This window comes from Nematocida displodere, assembly GCF_001642395.1.
Source record: "Nematocida displodere strain JUm2807 chromosome Unknown 4, whole genome shotgun sequence".
Classification (NCBI taxonomy): Eukaryota; Fungi; Microsporidia; genus Nematocida; species Nematocida displodere.
Genome location: NW_027138157.1, coordinates 220,976 through 238,168, shown reverse-complemented (window position 1 = coordinate 238,168; position 17,193 = coordinate 220,976). Strand labels below are relative to the sequence as shown.

The following is a 17,193-nucleotide window of genomic DNA, read 5'->3' as shown; positions in this document are numbered from 1 at the left end:
GGCACTTTATTTCATTCTAGAACCATTTCCCGCCCTCTAAACTATAAATAGAGAATGTTTTTACACTTCAGGAGCAAAACAAAAACAAAGCAAAGTAGAGGAGCGGCTTGCAAAGAGTGTCTCGGAAAACAAGCTGTGCTGATGCGTCCTCGCATGCACCAGTGCACACTAGCGGAAGGCCTATTAACAGCAGAGGCTGCAGCCTGTCCCTAGATCAATGTCCCGAAATCAAGGATGAAGCTCCTGAGGGGGTATGATCCTCCTCCACACTAGCCCAAACAGCCACCCAAGCCCAGACTCGCGGGCCCAATCTCCTAATGAAGCGCCTGGTGCTTCGCAGCTACATCCCAGTATGTGTGTACGTATTAGGGGTGCATGCTTAATGTTATATTATTAGTTCTCTTCAAGCAACAATAAAACTTATAGACAAGTGGTGGTGGTAGTGGAAACTTCAAATTCTGCTTTTATTTTGGCCTAAGAGGATTATTCACAGGAAGATATTGCAGATAGGTTTTGTTAGTTCGGGTGGAGCAAAAGAGTAATTATTGGCTTGCAGGATACTTAGGCCACGGACTGTTCATCGGCAATCGCAATGTTTATTAGAATACAGGCCACCGAATGACACTCTGGGGATTCGGGCAAGGGGGTTTTGACTTATTTTTTCCCTAAAAATATTTTATAACAGTTATTTCTACCCGAACAAATTTTTTTCTGAATATGGATCACAGTTCTAGATTAACAGACACACAAAACAAAAAGGATGAAGAGACTCATACTGATTCCTCTACACAAACAGAAGAGAGCCCACCACAGACACCAGACGAATTAGAACAGCGCCTGCAGCCACAATTAGCTCACCTTAGGGCGATTCACAAGAACAGCCCGTCCTTAGCAGTAGACAACAACGTTAGGTATGATAGTGTTAGTAACGATAGTGAATATTTGTTTTCAAGAATCCTAACGAGTGATATATCAAGGGGCTCTGGGGTAGAAAGAACTGCCGACAGAGCAACCCAACACCCTCCCCGAACTAATCCGAAGGAAAACTCTATCAATGATCACCGGCCACTGAGCATGGCCAGCGCTATTGCATGGACTATCATTTACTCCATTCCCGGATACATGCTTAGCATTCCCATTTATTTATGCATTAAAAACCATCTCATGCATATCAGCATTGGAGACATCATCAAAGACCTTTTGCGTGGTGTTATCGGGGATATATCAATCATTGAACGAAAGCCCACGTTTTTGTTGGGTAAGATGATCTTTGGAGGGGGGTTTTCTTGGTATACTCATTTTGGTTCTGCCTGGGAGTGTCTGAGTATCCTTTGGTTAGAAGAGCACTCCCCTTTAAAACCCGTTTTACCATGAGCACCCGTTTAGTGCTATTAAGTATCAACGCGGCCATCCTCTACACCCTTAGCCTGGCAATCAGGGAGAACCAAAGAGCCGAAATACTCGCCTATTTCATCCAGAATGGCTATATGCCCATCATTCTACTTACGACTTATGGAATCATGATTTTATCCTATGCTCTGACGGTAAAAGATTGTCTGACTACGCCAGAAACAGAGCACCAGGACTCTGCACTCACCAACTCCGTGGGTATGTCGATTTTCTATCTAGGGTTAGCTCTTTCTCTGCTGCTAGTTCTCTGTGGAGATGTTTTCATGAAGATAAACATGGACCAGCTGGTTTAAGCAGCTACAATCTAATAAACCATCCTATATATTCATCCCCGGCTTTGCATACCCGAGCAATCAAACTAGGTTCTGTTTCATTTAGCTAGGGAAAACAACCGGGATCCTATCTGCCCCCGTTCTTTAAGTAGTGAATGAAACCCACCAATAAAGACAATAAAACTATTTATATGGCCGTGTCTATTTTTTTTAATGTATAGCGCGATACAGAAAAACAGACGACTGGCTGCTTCACCAATTGTGTGCAAAGGGAAATTCACTGACAAAGCATGCATTCCAGTAGCCCTTGTGATAATCGGGATGCTGTGTTTTTTGGCTCTAAATGGAATAGATCATAAGCTTTTCTCTACACATATTACAAATACCAATTCCGAACAAAAGCTTTGGCCATATGTGTTCGAACACATAGGAATGCCGATATTCTCAGCTGTAACCGCGATAACAATCGCATCCATTGGGATCATCTTCTTCCCAATGGCGCTAACACACGTATCCTACTGGCTACTAATGCTAGCGCAGGGTTTTGGAATCTTGAGTCTGCCATTCACTATAGGGGAGAATGCTTCTGGACCGTCGATGATCTTTAGAGCCATATTTCTAGGGATTTCTCTGGCCACCACCATTTTCCTCTACATTTGGAACTTTAAGTACATTCGAGCAATGTGTGTGATTCTCAGCCATTTGGGGTCGGTGCTGGTAGCTAACGTCTATGCCATGCTTATATTTGGAGTCTTTTCTTTAGCAGGTTTCTCTGCTTTGCTGGGCCTGTTATTTCTAGAAAAGAGGTCAAGCCTCACACAAAACACCATGTTTGGGATGGGAATGTCTGCAGCTTGTCTACTTGGGGGATTCTACTGCATTATTGTCCTGCACGCTAGCAAAGTATACTTTGCTAGGGTTTTCTACAAGGATCTAGAAAACAAAGCGCTTAGCAAGAAGGAGTCAGTGGCGCGGTCAGCAATGAAAAGAACTCTTTTGTCCTCGGGAACCATCTTCCTTGCGTCAATTCTTTCGTGGATCGTTTTCCTAGCTAGACACTACGCAAGACGACAGTTAGAGCAACAAATTAATAACAGCAGAAATCAAAATGCGACATTCCATATCGTGATAGGAATGGTTATTATGTTCATCATAACGTTTATTCTTCACCTTCTTGATATAACATTGGATATGGTCAACCAGTACACCCTGGTCTACAACGCCCTCTACGGAGACGCCTATGTCAAGTCAATGAAAAACGCGTGGGAGGCCCAGAAAAGCGGGCTGCCCCTGCAGCTGAGATCGTACTCTATAGTACTTATTGTTCCGAGCACGCTCTCTCTTATCGCCTCTATCGTTGGGCAGACGCTGTATCAAAGCGTCCAGACCGGAACATACACAGTGGTGCCCACCTTCTCTCTTCATACATTCGCTTGGGCAATTCCACCAGTCCTTGTCTTTTTCGGAAGTCTAACCTCAATGTTCATCGCCTTTGAGTACATCTACATAGCGCACTATGGCCTACTAACAACCGGCTGCCCCAAGTTGATCATTGACTTTGAAAAAAAGCTCCCAGCGTAAAGATGATGAATAAAGACCTAGCCAATTGTAACTTACCCTTACAGCACATACCAACCCACCCAGACGTAAATAGTCTTATTGTTCCGCCTAAGGTTATAATTTAATTTTTTGTTTGTTAGGGTAGTCCATGAACGACATAGAATACCAGCTGAAGTTTCTGCTAAACTCGATGTCTTTATCGGTAGACAAAACCAAGGTGTCTGATAACGTCAAAATGGAATCACTTCTCTTCCTCAAAAAATACAAGAATCAGAAAATGATCTATGGCTTTGTTCATCCCAAAAGAGCGGCGCCCATGGCAACGCCAGTGTTTGGGGTTCCAATTGATGACACCATGGTCCACCACAAGGTTCTCTACTGCCAGATTGCCATTGGAACACCTCTGTTCACCTCGGAAGAGTATGCTATGAACTGCAAAACGCCCCGGGGGTACGACTCGTTCATTATTGGAAACAGCAACACACCGATTGAAGGAGTCATTGCAGAAGTGAAGAAAAGCCAAACATTCGCGGGGTACAGCTACATTGTTCCAGATAGCAGCAGAGTGCTTGTTCTTGCCGAGGTAGAGTTCACGTATGACAAAGAACTTGAGGAGCGGTGCAAGAACAGCGACACCTGCGAGTTCTGCAACGCCAAGCCAGCAGTCTCGTTCTGTTTGGCAGAGCGCGCCTCCTTCTGCGGCGATTGCGACAATCTTTTCCATGCCAACCAGTTCACCCAAAGACATGACCGGTACTATTTCAACGAAGTTGGCAAAAAGAAGTTTCTCCACTGCAAAGACCACACGTCAACAGTTATCGACTACTACTGCACCAGCTGCAACATCCCCATCTGCACACAGTGCCGAATCTTTGGAACGCATTCAGAATCGCCAAATAGCAAACACAAGCTCATCACCTACATTGACGCCTGTGACATGCTAAGAAACAAACTTCTCAATGAGCACGAACTCGAAGACGTCAATGCCAACAGAGCAAGCGGGGCGCTGTTGGGGGTGGACCAAGAGATATCCCTCTTTGAGAAGAACATTTATGACGTGCGCACCAGGCTAGAGTGCGAGTACAAGAACTGCCTGGCTATTCTCAATGATCTTGTCAAAAGAAGGTACCAAAAGATCAATGCCAAGTTTTTTGAGGGAAAGCACCTAGAACAGATGGCCCTAAGAGCGGTGGAGTACCCCCTGGCAGTGGATACATCGGTGCTTGTTGACAAGTGGAAGAGTATTGAAGAGATGGCCGCGCGGATAAGCGAAACAATGCTCCCAGTTATGGAAGAAGACAGAGAGATTGTGGTTAAAGGAAACATTACCATTCAGCTGGCAGACACAGCCGACTCGCCAATTTCGCCCAGCTCACTTGACACCTCTCTCGAAGACAACGCCTCAAGAAAAAGAACCGAAATGCTTCTGAATGTAGCCAGATTTAGGTCATAGGCTGTGCTCGGGTGGTTAGGCATGCCTGCACTATGCAAGGCCCAAGTTGCTAAATAAAACAAGTTCTAAATGGGTTAGTTCGGGCTGAGTTAGTTCAGGCCTGGTGGAAAAGAAGGCCCAGGCTGTAGGTGGGGCGGAGATTAGTGGGGAAGTGAGTGAAGAGGACCCTCCATCGTCCTAGGGCCGCCCTCCACTGCCCTAGGGCCACAGTGACTGAGACGGCCCAAGCAAAAAATGCAGCACCTTGTGTTCCCACGCGGTCTCCCTTCGCAGTACTATCAAGGCTGTCACGGGCTTAACTTCGGAGATCGAAACGGGATCCGGTGCTTACCCGAGCATATGGCCGCACATCTGGTTTGGGGGTGTGGGTCTGTGAGGTGTTCGGGGTGGAGTGTGGGGGCCCACTCCATTCAACATTGCATTATGCCCGGGGGTGTCGTGTGATAGCTTGCGGAATCTTTTCGGAGATCGCTCTAGTTTGGGACTGGTCCCCGCACTGGATTGGGGTGGTGGGATACCAGACATTACATTCCCTATCTAGTTCTGAAAACCTCGAAAAAACCTGAACTCATTTATTCATGAAAATAGATACAGTTTTACTTTACTCACTTGATTTGTTACCGCGCTTGTAATAATAGAAACCTCCCAACATACACAATCCAACAACAGCAACCAAGGTCACCAAGATGGCATTTGACCAACCTGATGGTTTTTCTTCCTCACTCATGTTACGGGATTTTTTCCCAGCGTTTGGAAAACTTAATGGGTTGTGAATCAATGGGCTGGACTCCGTGACTTTGGTTATGTGGAGATGATTACTGATTGTAATGGCGTTTTCCGGCATGGTTGGTGCTGGGTTATATGCGTACTTCAAAGATATGGTAGTTGGTGTGTTATAAGTATCTGGGTTGACTTCGTGAAGAAGAGTTTCTGAGGCTCTGATGGTGTGTTCTATAGTCTTAATGAAGGCCAAAAACTGCTTGTTGAGCTGACTGACGTGGACATCAGTTTTTTTCTTGATACTAAGTATCTCTTGGTACTCAGCAACTTTCTTGTACCCTTTAAGTTTATCTTTGGCCTCTTCACTAAGCTTGGTTTGGTCAAGGAAGGCGTTCAGAGCACACAGGTTCTCCTCAAAGTAGACCAAGCTCTGCATTGCAACGGTGTAGTTAGTTATGTTAATAGTCCCTGTTGTAACCGCAACAAACATGTCAAGGCTATCTATAAGGCTGGTGGTGACCGCGTTTTTAGACTCGTGGAAGTACTTGGCAGTGTATTTTCCTGCCTTGACGATTTCTTCTATTTCCTTGACTGAGGTGGTGAAAGTAGTTATCTCCGCCTGGGTTAGCAGTCCGCTGATAATTGCCTTTGTATAGTTGCTTTTCAGGGAGTTAAGAAGCCTGGTCGTTTGTTTGAAGACGTGTTCGGTTAGGTACTGGTCATACGTGAACTCGGTTTTTGACGGTTGGGGGCAAACATTTGTCCTAATATCCAGGACAGTAGCTCGGGCGTTAATGAACGCGTTGGCGTATGAAAGCCCGGCTTCACTGCTGTCATTTGAGCCTAGTGACTTAATCTTGATCCACCCTACCATGGTAAGGTTAAGAGCTTCCAACTCTTTAACTTTTTGGTTTACATCTGCAGTGTTAATATTAAAGATCAGGTTAGGAGCTATGTGGAGAAATGCGATGAATTTGTCAAAGTATCCTAGCAGGGTCTCAATCGCTTCAGCTTGTGGGGCTGGTAGGTTTTTCGTAATAAGTGGAGCAAGGCTGGATTTTGAGAACTTGAAGGAGGTGTTGCTTGAGGTGAAGATCACCAAAACCCTCTTGATGAAGCTGTTGGAAAATAACCAGGCGAGGCTTGACTGTTCTTGGTTTTTTCCAACAAACCACTTGTAGAAGCTATTGCAAAGAACTTCTGCCTCTTTTTCATCCATACTAACTGGTGTGTTTGCAAGCTTAGAGACCTTCTTAAGCAGCTTGTCAAAAGCGGCCTTGTCTGAGTTGGCATTCTTGCTTGATAAGATCTCATCTGCTGTCTGGAGAAGGGTCTGGTTATAGGTGTTGAGGATGGCAAGGTTGGTGTTCCAGGCCGGGATTGGTTTTGTGCCTTTTGGTTCGGTGCTTTCGGCGATTTTTTGTTCGATTAGCTTGGCGAGGTTCTTATGCTTTAGATCTACTAGTGACTCTACCGTCTTCTGATGAGCCGTGTCAGTATGAATAGTGTCAAACAGGCCGGTGTCTGACCCGGTGTGTTTTTCTTCAATTTCTTTGTAGATTAGTGCGACTTCTGATGTCTTGGTGGTTGTGGTTGCCGGTGCGGTTGCGGTTGGTTGATCCACTGGGGCTGAAGGACTCTCTTGGTCAAGTTTCTGGCTTTGTTTGAATAGCTCCTTTTCAAAGATGCTTAGGTCGTAGGTAGGTTTGACATTCACATTCTTTGCATCTACGTTGTGTTTGAAGTAGTAGTTGTTGACATCGTTAATGTAACGGACCAGGGACTGGACAACTTGTGTGATTTCAAACAGCACTAGCTTCTTCTTCTTCTCTTGTGGTGCGGTGCTTGGGTCTGCAGTAAGTTTGTCCTGCAGGGTCTTGTTAATGGTGTCAGCTTGGTCCAGGGCTGTTTGTAAGTTTTTCTCAACTGTCACAAAGTTGGCTCGCTTAATCTGTTCCTCCTCTGTTGTAGGCTCTGGCCCACCTTGTTTGTTTGGTACGTCTGTTAACACCCGCCCAGCAATAAGTAGTGGCTTGTATGCCTTCCAAAACGTTTCTTGTTCGGTTCCTTTGTCCTTGATGGACTTGAAGTCCTTATCTAAAATTTCTTTAGTAGTGGCGCTTATGTCTTTGATTGCCTTGGCGCGGGCTGTCTTTCCATCCCCCAAGTCTTTAGTAACGGTTTTTTCAATGGCTGGTTTGAAACCTTTGGCTTTGTTGGCTTTGGCTAAAAGTTCCGGGATGGTGTTTTCTACCTTATCTACCTGGTCTGTGTAGGCTTGTATGTCTTCTTGTGGCATGCCAATCGTAAGAAAGAGGTTTTTGACCTCATTAGTCATTTGTTTGAGCCTCTGGCACTCGGCTGCTGATACTGTTGGTTCTGGTGTTGGTGGCACAGGTGCTGCTCCGGCAGCTGCCTGGCATACCGAGCTCATCTGAAGCAGTCCATACAGTCCCAAGACTACTTGGCTGTTTTTTCTCATAAGGCTGTGATCTGATCTCTATTTATACTTTGATGGCAACCTCGGCGGCCAATCAGCCAACCAATGGCACCGGGGGCTCCAGATACTGGGCAGTGTCCAATAGTTTGTGCTGTGGAGTGGCAAATCGTTCTGTTTTTCAGTAATTGGTTGTTTTGCATATTCCTGGGGTGTAGAAAAGGCTTTATCAGATGGTTTTTGATTCGGTGGTGGTGATAAAAGCAGCTCTTACCACCTAGGATTACTTTGGGTAGGTGGTTTTTAAAAATTTGCTTTCCTTTTTAGGAAATTCTTATTGACATGTTTTTTATTCTGAACTGTGCTGGGTGTCTGAAGAAATAAGTTTGGTGTGGATGGCCCCCTCGCTTTGAAGAACTGCGCCATTCTTGAAGAAGGCTTCCTGGGGGAGCGTGCTGGTAAACGACTCGGAAAGTGAAAAGGTGAACGACTCGGCTGCTGAGGCTGCGCTTCTTCTGCCTCTAATGCTTAGAAACGCACACCCCTCCCTAACTGTCACCTGGCCATGAAGCAGAGTAGATCCTTCCTCTGGCAAAAGGCCTGGCAGCTGTAAAAGGTACCTCGCCCCCTCTCCTAGCTGGCCAATGGTGCTGGTGGAGGTGTACGTGGTTGACCTGGCCTGCATTCCCTCAAGAGTTATCGGTGCGTCCTCCTCTATCTGCTGCAGATCCTCTGAAAGTATTTCCTTTCCCTCCCTGATCCCCACCCTAAAAAGCTCTTCCCGCGTCCCTCCTGCGAGTGCTACTGGAAGCGGTGCTTCGGGTTTTTTCTGGAAGGGTTTCTGTTTCTTTGGCTGCGGCTGCAGTGCTGGATTCTGGGGTATTTTGGGGACCTCTTCCTTCTGTTTTATCTCTGGCTCAAGCTCTGAGGGCGAGGGCTCTGAGGGCATCTTTGGGGTGAAGACAAGTTTCTTCCTTCCTCCAGGCGTTCTTTTATCCATAGTTTCTCTGCTAAAACTTTTTATGGCAGACTCGGGAGTAGCACAGATTTCAAGCGTTCCAGTATCAGAGGACCTCCTAAGAGAAAAAGTCTTTGCAGAAGCTGCAACAAGGTTCACCGATCTTCTCACAGCCACTAGCATCCAGATCCCGCTCATCATCCACCCCGGGCGAAGAGTCAAGTCAAAGAAAGAAATGAGAGAGATGGAGCAGCCAGTAGTAGAGGCAAGAAAGCCGCTGAAGGTCAACCGCGCCAAACCCTCCAAGAGAGACAGACGAAAGAAGGACCAGGTTCAAGAAAAGATCCAAAACCTTATGGTTACAGCCAAAGCCAACGGAAAACCGGGCGATAGAGAAAGCAAAAAGCCAGGTAAAAGGGATGCTGGCGGCAAATACAAGTCCCGGGACAACAAATCATTCACCCGGCAAAAGCAAAGACCTGGAAAGGCAAAGCGGCAAAAGAGATCTTCTAAGTAGTAATAAATCGGATGATGTGGTGTGTGGTATTTGGGATGTTTACCCAGTAGTTGGTTGTCCCAAAAAGGAAATGTTGAGGTTTTTATTGGCACGGGTTAAGAGAAGTAGTGGAGGTTGGTTTTTTTGGTGGAAAGTATTTCCTGGACCCCATCAATCATGTCGTTTTGGGTGATGCAGTCTTTTCCCGCCCGCATCGCTATCATCCCCGCCTCAACACAGACAGCCTTGCACTGGGCTCCATTGAAGCCGTCGGTTGACCGTGCCAGCTCTTCATGGTTCACGTCCGCGGCCATGGCCATTTTGCGGGAGTGGATCTGGAAGATGCGCTTCCGCCCCTCTTTGTTCGGGAGAGGAAACTCTATCTTTCGATCAAGCCTACCTGAACGCAGAAGCGCTGGATCAAGAATGTCGACCCTGTTGGTGGCGGCAATGACTTTGACGTTTTGCAGCCCTGAAAAGCCGTCTAGCTGGTTTAGAAGCTCAAGCATGGTTCTTTGCACCTCTCGGTCCCCAATGCTGTCGGAATCACTGCGCTTGGTTCCAATGGCGTCTATTTCATCAATGAAGATAATGGTTGGTGCTTTGGCCTGGGCCAGGGCAAAGGCATCTCTTACCAACTTAGCCCCGTCCCCGATGTACATTTGGACGAGGTGTGGGCCGGCCAGCTTTAGAAAAGTAGCGCCTGTTTTGGCGGCACAGGCTCGGGCCATTAAGGTCTTGCCCGTTCCTGGGGGGCCGTACATCAGCACCCCCTTGGGCGGCTGGATGTTCAGCTTTTGGAACTTTTCAGGGTGGGTAATTGGCAGAATGATGGCTTCGTGCAACTCTTCCATCTGTTTTTCCAGGCCGCCAATGTCTTCGTAGGTCTCTTTGGGCTTCTCGTCAAGCTCCATGGCTTTAACTCGCGTGTCATAGTCTGCCTCCAGCTTTTCAAAGACAATGTTGGTTTCTTTGTGGAGGGCTACAAGGTCTCCTGGCTGGAGGTCTTCGGGGCGCACGAGGCCAACAAAGGGGAGGAAGGTGGTTATCCTGTTGGATGTTTTAACTACGGCACAAAGGCCTTTTTTGTTGGTGCTTTCGTCAACGGCCGATCCCTCAGTTGGCTCTGAGGAGTCCAGGTTAAGAATTTCAACGACGTTGCCTACCAGGAAGGGCAGCTGTTTGTTTAGCTCTATCTTTTGGAGATTCTCCTGGATCTTCTCTTTCTTGGTTTCGTAGTCATAGGTCATGGCTGAGACGTGGCTCTTGATCATTTTTATCTCATTTTCTATCAGCCTAATGCGTGAGGCTGTGTGCTCTGGCTGCTCGTCAAACACTTCTTTATTTGTTTCTTCAATGCTTCTCAAGATCTCCTCTTCTCCCATCCCCAATAAAAACAAATGCAAATAAATGGGCCTTCGGGTGGCAGTGGTAATGGTCTTGGGCGGTGGCTCTGGTTAGTCTAGGAGAGTTACGGAATGGTGGAGTCAGATGGCCGAGTGGTCTAAGGCGCTAGATTAAGGCTCTAGTCTCTTCGGAGGCGCGGGTTCGAATCCCGCTCTGGCTATATTTTTGTCTTTTTTTTGCCCCCCATGAAATCATCGCTGCTCTCTGAACAGCTCAGCGTTCCGTCCTTGGACGACATTGAAAGAGCTGTAAATGCGTCTGAAGACAACGCAGAAGAGGTCGACTCTTTTGTTGAGTCAAACGACAACAAGAACCTTGTTAGACACACTTGCATTATTCCTCCCGCCTTTGCATACGCGCCTTTATCGGAAACCAAGACTCCAGTGCGCTGCACCTACCCGTTCCAGCTGGACCGCTTCCAGGAGCTTGCCCTAAAGTGCCTGGAGCGGGACGAAAGCGTTCTTGTCAGTGCCCACACCAGCGCAGGAAAAACCCTCATTGCTGAATACGCCATCCACCTCTCTATTCTTAAAAAACAGAGGGTCATCTACACTTCTCCAATCAAAGCACTCTCCAACCAGAAGTATCGGGAGTTGAACGAAAAGTTTGGGGACGTTGGCCTTATGACGGGGGACGTAACCCTGAATCCGGACAGCACCTGCTTGGTGATGACCACTGAAATTCTCAGAAATATGATCTACCGGGGCACCGAGGTGCTTAGAGAAACACACTTTGTGGTTTTTGACGAGGTGCACTACATGAGAGACCGAGAAAGAGGGGTGGTCTGGGAAGAAACCATTATTCTGCTTCCATCAACCACCAGGTTCATTTTCCTCAGTGCAACCATCCCGAACGCCGAAGAGTTTGCCCGGTGGATTGTTTCTATCCACAAGCAGCCCTGCCACGTGATTTACACGGAAAAGCGGCCAACACCCCTAGAGCACTACATCTACTCCAACCTCCCAGAGTCGCCATCATACTTACGGCCAAATTCAACGTCTTTGGTCGACATTAGCGATCGGGTGTCTCTGGTGGTGGACAAGGATGGGGAGTTCCAGAGCAAAGGCTTTAAAAAGCTCCAGTCCTCACTTGCTGGCGCCCAGGTGCAAAAAAGACAGCGGCAGCGGCAGAGGGAGAAAATCAACGTAGTTGACATTTTACGAATCCTTCAGAGCACCAACAACATCCCCACCATCGTGTTCTCATTCAGGAGAAAGGAGTGCGAGGATTACGGCCTAACTGCCCTCAGAGAGTTTGACTTCAATACGGAAGAAGAGAAAGAGCTGGTGGATACAATCTTTACCAACGCCCTAAACAGTCTTAGAGACGAAGACAGGTCTCTTCCGCAGATCACCAGCATTATTGACATGCTTAAAAGAGGAATTGGCATCCACCATTCAGGTTTGCTGCCAATTATCAAGGAAATCATTGAAATTCTCTTCCAGGAGAACCTTTTAAAGGTTCTCTTTGCCACAGAAACCTTTTCCATTGGTCTGAACATGCCAGCTAAGTCCGTTGTCTTTACCAGTATCAAAAAGTTCGATGGCCTAGGTACACGGTTTGTTACGAGCGGGGAGTACATCCAAATGAGCGGGCGTGCCGGAAGAAGGGGCAGGGACACCATAGGCAACGTTATCCTGGCGCTGGAGTCCTCGGCAAAAATCGAGGAAAAAGAGATCCGGAATGTCCTCCACGGCCCCTCCAACTCGCTGGACAGTGCCTTCCGCCTCTCCTACAACACCATCCTCAACCTTTTGCGGCTTGACGGCATGGATGAGGAGTATATCATCAAACACTCGTTCCTCCAGTTTAGGCAGGAGTTGAAGGGAAGAAAGCTTGTTGACAGCATCAAAGGACTTCTAGCCCTTTACAGCACCACTTCCAAAAAAATTGCTGAAATTGATCAAACTAGAGCCAACTTGATCAAAATCAGCAAACTTTTTGCCCTGAAGATGCAAATTGTCCAGGCCCCCTTGCTCCTCCACCCCGACGGAATACCCGGGGCGTTCCTCACCCCCGGAAGAATCGTGGTCATCCAAGCGCCCGCGCTCCTTGCAGACACAACCACCCCCGCCGCCATTGAGTACCCCGACGTCTCAGGACCTGTCAACTACCAGCAAGTGGTGGTCACCGAAGTAAGGGAAAAGAGCCCAACCCCCAAAAACCTCAAAGCCATTTTTGAGGACGGCACAGAAAAAGAGATACCTACCAGCTGCATTATCAAAGTATCTAAGTCAAAAATTGAGTCAGGGTCAAAAACAATGCACAAACACACCCAGGAGTACTTCAGAACCGTTAAAAAAAGAAAACTTCTGCCCGCCCCAGAACCTGAACCACTCTCTTTCTACACCCCCAAAGACCTTGGCAGCTCTAATGCCGTTGGCGACAACCTCATCCGCATTGAAGAAAGAATCTCAGAGACTGAAACCAATGAAGAAGAAAAGACGCTTCTCAACCTTCTGTCCCTCCAGGCAGCTACATCGGCCCAAATCACCATGCTTAACGATCACAAGAAAAAAACCGAACTGATTATGATCGAAGAGTACAAAAGCAAAAAAAAGATACTCCACGCACTCTCATACATCACTGATAACGAAGTGCTTATGAAAGGAAAAGTGGCAAGTGAAATAAGCAGCGGCGATGAACTTCTCCTCACAGAAATGCTTTTTAACAATGAGCTTTCAGCCCTGTCGCCCGGAAGGATCTGCTCCCTGCTTAGCTGCATTGTCTTTGACGAGAAGACAGACCGACTCTCTCTTACGCCTGAAAGCGAGACAGCCTACAAAATCCTTCAAACAACAGCCCAGCGACTCTCTTCAGAGTTTAAGCGGTTAGATAGCACATTCACCGAGTCAGAGTACCTGGAAAAGTTCTCTCCCAACCTTATGGACGTGGTCTACACCTGGACCGAAGGCCACAGCTTTGGAGACATTTGCAAAACCACCGATGTCTTTGAGGGAAGCATTATTCGGTGCTTTAGAAGGCTTGAGGAGGTGCTGAAAGAGATGTCTCGGGCATCCAAGGTCATTGGCAACGTAGAAATGGAGAACAAGTTCTCTGCAGCCATTTCCCTGGTTAAGAGAGACATTGTGTTTGCCAACTCCCTCTATTTGTGAAGGTCCCTGGACTAGTACCACCACTACCACACTACCACTACCACACTACCAACCACTACACCCACTATCAATAAAAAGCATACCCAGCACCGTACCATACCATCACTCGTACCACACCATCACCGCACCATTACCCGCACTAGGTATGGCTTTTCATGTCGGCAATACGTTCACCAGCACTAGCGATTTATTATTTTTATGGATGACTGTATTAGTAACAGAGGAGGGAATAAGACGTGCATTATATGCAGCGGAAGGAATCCTACATGGGGGTGCTTTCCTTTTGGCATTCTTTGTTGTACTAAGTGTGCTGGATCCTTCAGGTCTTTAGATACGTCGTTATGTAAGGTGCAATCTTTACTTTTGGATGCAGTTTCTGAAGACTTCCTTTCTCTCTTTAGAAGGGGTGGAAATGCTCTCTTTCTGTCGTGGTTTGAGAAGAAGAACCGAAACAAAGAACTTACGCCCGAATACTTCCAAACACCAGAGGCCCAAACATATGCCCAGCTGCTTTCTCAGGGCAAGTTGGAAGAGCCGGCCAAACAAAGACCAACCACCACGGCCCAGCCAAACACGCGTCTTAAGTCGAAGCTAGCACTCGCACAAGAGAGTGAAAGCGACTCAGAAACGGGCTCAGAGGAAGAAAGTGCCGAAAGCGCCTCATCAGACACCCGAAATGCCCGAAATGCCCGAAACACTTCGAGCGCCTCAAAAGAGTCAAAAGAGTCAAAAGATTTGAAAAATCAAGCTGAAGAGTCTGAGGCATCCTTCCAGCCCAAGCGCGCCATACGAAGGGTGCCGGGAAAGATATCCACGGGGGAGGGCAGTGCTCGCCTGGGAATGTTTAAAAACGTTGAAAAAGAAGAAAAAGAAGCTCTACACAAAAAAACAGCCTCGCTGGGAAGTGAAGCGTACACGCCCACCCGGGAAATAGTCCGCGGGGAAGGGTTCATGGGCAGCGCAGACATACCCGAACAAACGGTCAGCGATAAAATCAAGCAAAGCATTGAAAAAGGCAAGAAGTCTTTTTCTGCCTACCTGAAAAACATCAGAAAGTGAGCATAAATCAAAATCAAAACCGTACTTTTATTTACTTTGGAACGCTTTTGTGTTTGCTATCAACAACGCCAAGATTTTGGAAGATCCGGGTTTTAAGCTCTGTGTACTCAGAAACAAGGCCGTCGGGAGAATTGTCTCCACCCTCCTGCTTCTCCCCCCGCACCCCCTTAAGAATTGCCCCAAGTTTTTCAGTGTTTTTCTTTCTAAGGTAGCTAACCTCCATCACCCGCCTTAGAATCGTGCCTATTTCTTCCTCGTACTTTCTTTTCTTCTCCTCCATTAAATTTTTGCCTGCTTCTGCTGACTGTTAAGGTGGTATCGGTGGGTGTCGTTGATGAAAACGATAAGCATGGAGAGAATCGCGGCCAGGGAAGAGACCATAACCGTATAAAACTCAGAAAATGCAAAGGCATCGTCAGAAAGCAAACTAACCACCCAGGGACACGCAGTATACGCCAAATTAACCCCGCAGGAAAGAATCGACAGGCCAACCGAAAGACTCCCGGGAGAGAGCAGCATGGGAATGCACGGCCAGCAGCACCCAACCAGAGCGCTTGAAAGACCCAGCATGACCGGAGGCAGCAAATACAGCGGCGTTGAGCTAAGAATCAGCGCGTGCCCAGAGGTCAGCAGTAACGTTCCCACAACAATGCACGAAAGCCGGTGCCCATACCTGTCCGTCAGTAGGCCTGCCACCACCGTAAAGACAATACTCACCCCCTCCTGGACCGCAAGCAAACGGCTCGATAGCAGCGGGTCCAGGCCCAGCCTTTTTTGGAGAATCGCTGAGCTGGAGCTTGAGAACGGAGATATCGCACAGGCCACCACAATGGTCAGGCCTAAAACGTGCGGTAGCAGGTGGTGCACCGAGTCGTCCGCTTTTGCCCCCTCCTCTAGCCCAGCCTCAGAGACAGGCTTCATTCGGTCAATCACCACGCAAAGCACCCCCCCAAGAAGAGCCAGGCACGCGCCAAGGCCCGTGCACCACGCCACCCCCCGGCCAAGCATGCTCCCAATGCTCAGGAACGCTGCAATGCTCCCAAGGCGGGCAACAGCCATGCTTGCACCAAGCACCAGGCCGTGGTGGCTCCGGTCAAAGAGCCCAACCAAAAGCTTGTTCTGAACGACGCTGAAGCTCTCCCCCCCAAGCCCGATAATGAACCGCCCAGCCACCAGCCACCCGAACGCCTGGGTGTACGCCCCAAACCAGACAACCACCCCCCCTGCAGCAATGAGCGCGTAGGTGCAGGCCATGAAAGCTGTGCTCGGGTCACGAACGGCAGCACTAACGGCCAGGGGAAGCAAAAGGTTCGGGAAGGCGTACGCCGAGTACAAAAGACTGTGCTTGGAGGCATACGCCCCGCCAAAGACCTCCTCCAGGGCGCTGTACATCGGCGAGGGGCTGTCATAAACGAAAAAGAAGAAGAACATGGCCATCGACGACAGCCCGACAAAAGCCAGGCGATACGCCTCTCTGCCTCCCTCCTGCTTCATGAAACACCCAAACAGAGTCTCTTTATTCTACATTACAACGAGGAAACGACGTCACGAACGCTCTTCCCCTGCTGCGCCAGCATCGTCTCAGAGTGCGACAGGGCCGCCTGGAAGTCCTTGCAGACCCTTCCAGATGAGACAGCCGATAAAACGTTCTTCTCAATGTACACGGCCAGCTTAGACGGGGCCATGTGGGAGTAGGCGCTGTTTAGGAGAATGGCCTCTGAGGCGTAGGCGCACAGGGCGTTGCCGGCGTGGGTGTGGTCTTCTTTGATGATGTGCATTGGGAGGAGGTAGTTAACGTTGAAGGAAATCATCCGTAGAATCTCTCTCTCAGCAAGCACAAACTCGTCCCCAGAGTATGCGTGGTCGCAGACGTCGATAAAAGCACTTAGGCGGCGCCTCTTCTGCTCAAAGACCTTGTGCGCGATAAATAGGGCAGTGCATCCCAGAAGCTGGATTTTGCGGCGCTCAACCGTCGACACCTCCTGGGTGTACGCATCAAGAATACGAACGCCTACCTGAAAAGTAGCACTGTGCATCTTAAACTCGCTTTTTACTTCGTACATCCACTCCACCAGGGTCTTTCTCATGGCTGAGGTAACCTCCCCAATGTAGGTGCTCTCTGGCGCGTACTCAGACATAGCAATGGGTCTGTCATACGCCTCGTAAAAGGTCTTTACATAGGCGAGGAAGGGGGGAAGGATCTCTCGGCGAAGGTGCTTCTCTTCCTTCTTGATGGTTAGCTTGATGTTCTTGCTTTTTACGTTGGTTATGTCCTGTAAGGCCCTTTTTATCATGGCTGAAGGAT

General features: G+C 48.1%; 13 protein-coding genes across 13 annotated transcripts; 7 read left to right on the top strand and 6 right to left on the bottom strand.

Annotated features, from left to right (window-relative positions):
* Nucleotides 1-717: 717 nt before the first annotated feature.
* NEDG_01427 (uncharacterized protein) lies at nt 718-1,374 on the top strand (the record flags this gene model as incomplete). Its single annotated transcript, XM_067688845.1, has 1 exon — nt 718-1,374. One exon carries the CDS (start codon nt 718-720, stop codon nt 1,372-1,374), a length of 657 nt encoding a protein of 218 aa, XP_067544033.1.
* NEDG_01426 (uncharacterized protein) lies at nt 1,371-1,703 on the top strand (the record flags this gene model as incomplete). The annotated part of the gene is made up of 1 exon (XM_067688844.1): nt 1,371-1,703. One exon carries the CDS (start codon nt 1,371-1,373, stop codon nt 1,701-1,703), a length of 333 nt encoding a protein of 110 aa, XP_067544032.1.
* Nucleotides 1,704-1,895: 192 nt separating this feature from the next.
* On the top strand, nt 1,896-3,263 carry NEDG_01425 (uncharacterized protein; the record flags this gene model as incomplete). Its single annotated transcript, XM_067688843.1, has 1 exon — nt 1,896-3,263. The coding sequence occupies one exon, from the start codon at nt 1,896-1,898 to the stop codon at nt 3,261-3,263; it is 1,368 nt and encodes a 455-aa protein (XP_067544031.1).
* Nucleotides 3,264-3,390: 127 nt separating this feature from the next.
* Nucleotides 3,391-4,695, top strand: NEDG_01424 (uncharacterized protein; the record flags this gene model as incomplete). Its single annotated transcript, XM_067688842.1, has 1 exon — nt 3,391-4,695. One exon carries the CDS (start codon nt 3,391-3,393, stop codon nt 4,693-4,695), a length of 1,305 nt encoding a protein of 434 aa, XP_067544030.1.
* Nucleotides 4,696-5,296: 601 nt separating this feature from the next.
* On the bottom strand, nt 5,297-7,897 carry NEDG_01423 (uncharacterized protein; the record flags this gene model as incomplete). The annotated part of the gene is made up of 1 exon (XM_067688841.1): nt 5,297-7,897. One exon carries the CDS (start codon nt 7,895-7,897, stop codon nt 5,297-5,299), a length of 2,601 nt encoding a protein of 866 aa, XP_067544029.1.
* A 304-nt stretch (nt 7,898-8,201) lies between these two features.
* On the bottom strand, nt 8,202-8,852 carry NEDG_01422 (uncharacterized protein; the record flags this gene model as incomplete). The annotated part of the gene is made up of 1 exon (XM_067688840.1): nt 8,202-8,852. One exon carries the CDS (start codon nt 8,850-8,852, stop codon nt 8,202-8,204), a length of 651 nt encoding a protein of 216 aa, XP_067544028.1.
* Nucleotides 8,853-8,874: 22 nt separating this feature from the next.
* NEDG_01421 (uncharacterized protein) lies at nt 8,875-9,327 on the top strand (the record flags this gene model as incomplete). The annotated part of the gene is made up of 1 exon (XM_067688839.1): nt 8,875-9,327. One exon carries the CDS (start codon nt 8,875-8,877, stop codon nt 9,325-9,327), a length of 453 nt encoding a protein of 150 aa, XP_067544027.1.
* Nucleotides 9,328-9,422: 95 nt separating this feature from the next.
* Nucleotides 9,423-10,691, bottom strand: NEDG_01420 (26S proteasome regulatory subunit T5; the record flags this gene model as incomplete). Its single annotated transcript, XM_067688838.1, has 1 exon — nt 9,423-10,691. The coding sequence occupies one exon, from the start codon at nt 10,689-10,691 to the stop codon at nt 9,423-9,425; it is 1,269 nt and encodes a 422-aa protein (XP_067544026.1).
* Nucleotides 10,692-10,898: 207 nt separating this feature from the next.
* NEDG_01419 (ATP-dependent RNA helicase DOB1) lies at nt 10,899-13,829 on the top strand (the record flags this gene model as incomplete). Its single annotated transcript, XM_067688837.1, has 1 exon — nt 10,899-13,829. One exon carries the CDS (start codon nt 10,899-10,901, stop codon nt 13,827-13,829), a length of 2,931 nt encoding a protein of 976 aa, XP_067544025.1.
* A 198-nt stretch (nt 13,830-14,027) lies between these two features.
* NEDG_01418 (uncharacterized protein) lies at nt 14,028-14,888 on the top strand (the record flags this gene model as incomplete). The annotated part of the gene is made up of 1 exon (XM_067688836.1): nt 14,028-14,888. The coding sequence occupies one exon, from the start codon at nt 14,028-14,030 to the stop codon at nt 14,886-14,888; it is 861 nt and encodes a 286-aa protein (XP_067544024.1).
* A 31-nt stretch (nt 14,889-14,919) lies between these two features.
* NEDG_01417 (uncharacterized protein) lies at nt 14,920-15,168 on the bottom strand (the record flags this gene model as incomplete). Its single annotated transcript, XM_067688835.1, has 1 exon — nt 14,920-15,168. The coding sequence occupies one exon, from the start codon at nt 15,166-15,168 to the stop codon at nt 14,920-14,922; it is 249 nt and encodes an 82-aa protein (XP_067544023.1).
* Nucleotides 15,168-16,382, bottom strand: NEDG_01416 (uncharacterized protein; the record flags this gene model as incomplete). Its single annotated transcript, XM_067688834.1, has 1 exon — nt 15,168-16,382. The coding sequence occupies one exon, from the start codon at nt 16,380-16,382 to the stop codon at nt 15,168-15,170; it is 1,215 nt and encodes a 404-aa protein (XP_067544022.1).
* A 32-nt stretch (nt 16,383-16,414) lies between these two features.
* Nucleotides 16,415-17,182, bottom strand: NEDG_01415 (cyclin B; the record flags this gene model as incomplete). The annotated part of the gene is made up of 1 exon (XM_067688833.1): nt 16,415-17,182. The coding sequence occupies one exon, from the start codon at nt 17,180-17,182 to the stop codon at nt 16,415-16,417; it is 768 nt and encodes a 255-aa protein (XP_067544021.1).
* Nucleotides 17,183-17,193: the final 11 nt, after the last annotated feature.